A 6,752-nucleotide genomic window follows, 5' to 3' on the forward strand; every position below is an offset into this window, starting at 1 on the left:
CTATGTTTTTTTAGAAGCAGAAGTTAATGTAAAAAATTCGCAATGTTTCTGAGCAATATTTGTCCTTATTTAATATTTGATAAACAATAAAAATAAAATTTCTTCTCCGAGAGCGTTACGAGCGGCAAGTGGAACGCAGCTTAAGTGTGCCAGGTATATTGTCAGGAAAAGATAAAGAGAGGGAAGTAGAAGATGAGAGAAGAGAGAGAGAGAGAGAGAGAGAGAGAGAGAGAGAGAGAAAGAGAGAACAGCTTCAGACTCATCCTCGAGTTACTTTCACTTGAACTTCTTATAACGCTGTGTAGTGATTCTCTTCTAGAATCTAGACGGTGGAGCGGAGCTCCTGCTGCTTTCCGCGTAATTCGAACTCGCGTAATTTTTTAGTGATTTTAGATTATTTAAAAAAATGGCGTTTTATTGGATTCTACAATCGTATCTTCTACGATGCATGTTATTTGTTGTTATTACTCACGCTGAAGAAGTTTTTGTAAGTAATAGGACTTTAACCATGTTATTGTGTTAATATTAATTACATCGGATTAGCTGCGCATATTGATGTCATAAAAAATGAGGAATTGCTTGTATTTACATAAGTTTATAAATAAGTTAAATTATCTCGGTCTTTTAAATACGAATAACCATCTTTAAGCTGTATGATTCAAACACGATTGTTCACCCACGCAGAATACCACTCCGCCAACCGTCAAAACCAGCTTCTCCTGTCACAACCGGCCTATGGGATTTTATGCTGACATCGAAGCGAATTGCAAAATATATCACACGTGCGATGATCACGGAAACAAATTCACTTACCGATGTCCCGAAGGAACGGCTTTTCGTCAAGATGCCTCGATATGTGATCATGTTTATCTCGTGGACTGCCAAGCGACTATCTATCCGGCTCAACTTCCAAACGAGAATATAGACAAGGAAATCGCGCACGTAACTTCCTCGACGAGGTCTCCAGTGGAGTCGAGCAACTCCCCAGTAGAATCGAATAACTCCCTCGATGATCATCGGTTGGCATTTTCGCGTTCTTTCCATGTAATTCAACGACCCGACAAATCCATGCCGAATAAGTTTCAAACCGGCTTCGTCTTCAGCGCCAATCTATTCTTAAAGGATCAAGATCGAACGCGAAATCAAGCTCGGCAAATCATCGGCAATTGCACGATATGCAACGCTGATTTGAGGAATCACATGGCAGTTTCTACTGTACGGACATTTACCAAAGAGTTCGATTCTTGGAATCTACGTAACGACAAATTGGTACCAAGACAGTTGTTATCTTTGCCGTCGTCTCACGAGACTCACGACAAAAGCAACGTATATCCTAATCATTCATACGAGCCGCTCTCGAATTCTTCACCCACGAAAGTGATGACATCAGAAGATAACCGGCATTCATCTCCTCTGCGTGAGAAGTCTTTCTCCAGTTACAACAGAGATATCCATCCGTACTCCGAAACGTTACGATCGATTCAAGCTAACGCTTACGTAAAATCTACTACAGAAATTCCTGTGCACGCTTTGACGCTATCTTTAGAGCCGTTAGTACCTAACGAGCTGGAATATGATCCTTATTATCCCAGACAACCGACGTCTACCGAGGCGTATTACACACCCAGCAATCGCAATAGGATTAATATGAATACTCGATTTTCCAGCTCCAACCAAGCATCGCTAATAGTCGCGCACCCTAATCTTCCTTTTGAGATTCCATCTGTGTTGCCTGATTTGAATACCTTGGAAGATTTGATCGATCGCCGGAAGTTTTTCTATATCCCGCGCACAAATGTGAAATCGATATGACGCGCCATTAACATTTAATCGTTAGACTTACAACGTTATGTGAAAGAATTTTTAACTATTTTGCAAAATGAGTTATGCATGGAATGTTCATTATTTATATTGACACGTATTATTTGTGATTTAAAAATATTTTAATAAACATTGGATCTATGGAATACCACGGGACTCGCTGCCTTCGAAGAAGCTCGCGCTTCTGAAGCAGATGATACATGAGTCGTTGCTATACTGAAAAAAATATAGAAACGTAGATTTTGTTTTAAATTTATGTGTAAGAAATTTAATAGTGCGATTATATTCATTGATGTCGTATCTAAAATACTTTTTTCTCGGATTCCAATGTTCTTTAAACGGTGCTAATAGTTTCGCAGCGATCTGTTGAATGTTTATTGAACCTTGAAACATTCCGGTTAATGTGGCTATTATTCCGTGTTGATTGTGATATTTTGCTTGTAAGTGCTTAATTGTTGTAAATTCTGAAACTTCATAATGCACTTTCTATAATGTGTTAAATTAAAAGTACAAAAAAATCAATTATACATCTTGAATATAAGTCTTCACCAGTCTTATGTGTTTTTCTAATCGGTAGAAATTGCTGTAAATTCCTTATGTCTTCTGCTAAATAGCGACATTTTTCTGCAAGGCGTCGAATATATTCGTTTTCTTGTTTGAAAAATTGAATATTTTTATGTAGCTCCTCAATTTGCACTTGTAACCGCAATTGCACAACTTCCTCTATCCAACGTTTGATATTCACGTCTTTTTCCAACTTCTGCATCTTCATTTTCTCGACCTTTACTGTGTCACCATGTACTTTTATTTTTCTTGAATCTAAATGCAGATCTAACTCTTCAAGTTTACTGAAAAATACACAAAATACGTGTTATTTTATAATCGCGATCATTTGTTTTAGACGAGACGTTTTGAAATAAAAATTAATGTGTAATATGAAAATATTTAATTTGTGTGATGAATTTTGCAGAAATCGAAAAATTTATATGTTATTTATTTATATTTTATATTGGATGAAAAGAATAAAAATTATATGTTTATATAATATTGTACGTTTTAATAAGTTCGTCTTTTAATATAGGCATCGGATTGATAGACCCTTTGCTTTTAGTTTCTTCTTTCACAAGCAATCCACACGCGCATGGACAAAGCTGAAAATAATTCAGTTAATTGTTCAGGCTCGTAATTTTATAATTTTTTACTATCAATTTTACAAATTTTTAATTATATTAATACGATTAATTACATTAATACGATGAAAAAAGTATTAAAATATTACAATACATAGTACGTTCAAAGAATTGCTATTATGTAAGTTATTACACATATATCATTCTATTTTTCGATTAATATTTTTAACAGGATATATTTTTTCTCACTGAGAGAAAGCAAAGAGTTATTCTCATGTAATTTTCTTAATATAAGCAATAAATTTGATTTACCATTTCCTGAGTAAGCGTCGCTACTTCTTGGGTGGAGCAAATTGTAGATGATATATTGACGATGCATTGATGTGATGATTCACTGGTCTTACATTCATGTTTACTAGCTATTTTACACGAACAACAGTCATTGCTTATATAAATAGCATCTATTATCTCTTGACAGTCGATTGTAAAATATAGAAGCAGAATATAGAAATTCCTTTCAGGAATAAAATTGTTTTTTTTTTTACTCACTAACGTATCTCGACACTTGACTTGTACTATCATGCCTTCGTTGAGACTCATCTTGAGACGCGATCCTATCGGAAGATTTTCGTATAAACAATAGTGTTGATTGTAATCCACTCTTGCTCGTATCAGTGGATTGGATTTTTGAAAAGACTTTTTCTCGTTCTTTCGAACGATTAATACGACCATTTTCTTTGGAAAGAATATAACCAAATACACTTCCCGGAATAGAGAAATCGCTTTTTTTATCCTTTTCGGTAGATAAAGGAATTTTATAGGTCTTTTTCAATAACATATTCTCAAGCTGTTTCGGTAAGATACCGTGACTATAACCATCACTTCTTCCTCTATCGGCTACGAATTGTCTTGGTTTCTTTGAAGTTTCCTTCAGATGAAGTGCAACGCCACAAAGTGCACAAACTGAGGATGTGGTCGCGATAATGGTTCCAGATTCAGGCTTATGCGGCTAACAGAAGTTACTTACAATTAGTGCTATTTTATTTTTAATTCTTTCTAATTCTTTTTTATCACAAATGTGATAATGATAAATCTACAAATTTTATTACTTGAGTACTCCTCTCGTATCGTTCTGAATCAGAATAACGTATCTGAGGATCTACGCCTCTCCTTCGTCGTTCCTCTATCGTAATTAATTGTATCAATTTTAACGCAGCTTCTTTAATCGCTTGCAATAAATCGTGGAGTATCGTGATCTGTTAGCAATTTGTTATTTCCCTCTCAATGTAGACTCGAGTAAATTAATTATGAATATTGACACACATATTGACACGTTAAATAAATTACAATGATTTTTAATGATAAGATCAGTACTTATTTCGCAATGTTTATTAATACTTCTATAGCATTTCTTTAAATAAAATTCAAAATATTTGCACACGTCTGTTATTTACAATGACTCAAATTTTCTTAACTTATTATTTACGATATCAAATAGATAAAATAAATTATAAAATTTTACTGTGACATAAAAGGTGTGCGTTTATCAGATTCGAGTTCTAAATTCGACCTACTTGCTGTTGGTCATCGCTATCAAGCATAGGCGAACGATAAGGCTTTCTTAACTCCCTGCAGAAGCGATATGCAGGACAAAGGGGCATTTTAGATTGTGAATGTGTTGACGAAGGGGTGTCGCGACTCATCAGCACATCTTGCTTTGATGAAATCACGATAGGAAGAGGAAGGTTTGCGACATCTTTCGCGGCGCCTGCTATTTCCATCTCGTTTAATTTATAAACAAAATAAATTCAGTCTAATTTGAAGTAATAACGGCGTAATGACAACACGGATAATTCCGACGACTTCCAATAATGTTGAGTCATTTTCATTTTATATTGCCATGTCACTTGTCATTTCATATCATTTTATATCTTTTTTGGTTATTTCGGTCACTAACGTGACTCAAAACTTGAAGATTAAAGGTTGATGTTAATGGAAGATACTTCATGATGTAGTCTAAAGCGTTTATTCACGCGTTTATTTAGTAACCTAATTTCAGCTTGTCAAAATTTTTTGTGAACGATGGCTGATTTCTCCAGAACTTCAGCCGCTGTGGCAAATACTAATATAGATAGAACTGCAAGTGAAATTAATACTAGTAAAAGCAATTATTGGAGACAAATGCTGGAAAGCTACGAGAAGAGGAACGCTTCGTTGGAGAGAAAGCGTAACGTACTCGTCGAAAGAGTCCGTTTTATGGAATGTACATTGCCATCTTTGCTGATGGGTGTCGCTGCATCTACCGCTTATAGCAAACGAGGAGTTCCCGATAAACAGGCGAAAATCCCTGAGAACACATCCAAGTCCTCTAATTAATTAAAGGACATAGCTGCAAATCGTAATAAGTAACAGCACCCAATAAAATTTGTCCAAAACAGATTTTGTAAAATATTCTGCTCTAATCTATATCTTTTGTCATAGATATATGATAAGATATGATTAATTGATTATATAAATCAACTAGAATCTTTTGTGAACTATTTGAAATTAAATTATTAGTATTATTCAAATAATGATGATATTTTATTTGAATAATAAAAATAAGATTTGGTTTAAACTTGTTTAAACTATTCGTTTAAACTAGAAATTAGCAATTTAATAATAAGAAAGAAAGACGGAGAACAGATGGGCAATTTTATTCATTTCTTGTAGATACACACGTTACGAATAAAATCAATTCTATATATGAAATGAATCTGTAAGCAAACAGCGCCATAGTGGTCAAACAGACTTGATCGAATAATTTTTGCTCCGAAAATCTATACAGCATAAATATGGTAAGTGTTTGTATATATACACTTCTTGCGAAAAATACTAAATCTATCAAATCACTCAAGATCGATATACATGATGTTAAGGCACGTTCGTTGTGTTATATGATTGAACGAAAAGTAGGACTAGAAACACATTGTTTACACACTAATACGCATATGAACATTAAATGTTGAAGCATACGCACATACATGTATATATTTTTCCAATATAAAGACACACGCAAGCCTAGCTTAGTTTCGATAAGATTCATGAAATGATATTCTACAGTGGTAGCAATTATCTCAATTTAATTCAGTATATAATTCTATTATATACTTTATCGCGTAAAATTGCAAAAGTTTAAAATGAAAAGCTAAAAGAAAAAGATATCGGAGTGAAATAAATCATTGAGGAATTTATATATTCCTTATGATATATATATACTTTCCTACAATTACTCTTTCTAACGACTCCTCACACAGTGTATGATGGAAATTATAATAGAATCTCCAATAGTCATTGATATAGACATTATAAAATCTCAACAGCACTACACAGACATGTCTTTGTGGATCATTGAATGTATGGTATCACGAATCGCGCGATAATTTGCGACACACATGTGATGTGTGACATCAAATTAGCTTACGCACGCATAGTTGCATTTTTGTCATATCAAATTTAAAACGTCGAAACGTGGATTTAAATTTCGATAAAGACATACTAAAGATTCGAAGATACGTTTGATATATCGCTTGATACAAATACATGTCTATTAATGCAGTCTTCTTCTGATTTTTTCTGGGCGTCATTCTTTATCTCTTAAAAATGCATTAATCGCGAATATTTCGAATCATACGTGAAGTTATTTTGTAATAATTATTGCACGTTGTAATAATTATTACAAAACATCGTTATAATTATTTTATAATAACGCTTTATATAATTTACACGCTCGCGTGTGAGGGAGATATATATATATATATA

The 6,752-nt window shown here is 33.8% G+C and overlaps 1 protein-coding gene and 1 pseudogene across 1 annotated transcript; one reads left to right on the top strand and one right to left on the bottom strand.

Annotated features, from left to right (window-relative positions):
• The first annotated feature begins 310 nt into the window (after positions 1-310).
• On the top strand, positions 311-1,890 carry LOC108690941. Its single transcript, XM_018198496.1, has 2 exons — positions 311-487; positions 685-1,890. The coding sequence occupies exons 1-2, from the start codon at positions 407-409 to the stop codon at positions 1,810-1,812; spliced, it is 1,209 nt and encodes a 402-aa protein (XP_018053985.1). The 5' UTR covers positions 311-406; the 3' UTR covers positions 1,813-1,890.
• A 53-nt stretch (positions 1,891-1,943) lies between these two features.
• Positions 1,944-2,596, bottom strand: LOC108690854 (annotated as a pseudogene).
• Between the last annotated feature and the right edge of the window lie 4,156 nt (positions 2,597-6,752).

Source organism: Atta colombica, unplaced genomic scaffold (genome assembly GCF_001594045.1).
Source record: "Atta colombica isolate Treedump-2 unplaced genomic scaffold, Acol1.0 scaffold38, whole genome shotgun sequence".
In the NCBI taxonomy this organism is placed as follows: domain Eukaryota; kingdom Metazoa; phylum Arthropoda; class Insecta; order Hymenoptera; family Formicidae; genus Atta; species Atta colombica.

Bases quoted from the DNA above. Each gene is read 5' to 3' on its own strand.
- LOC108690941 (XM_018198496.1), top strand. From the start codon at position 407: ATGGCGTTTTATTGGATTCTACAATCGTATCTTCTACGATGCATGTTA. The intron at 488-684 runs GTAAGTAATAGG...TCACCCACGCAG, and splicing joins CTCACGCTGAAGAAGTTTTT to AATACCACTCCGCCAACCGT.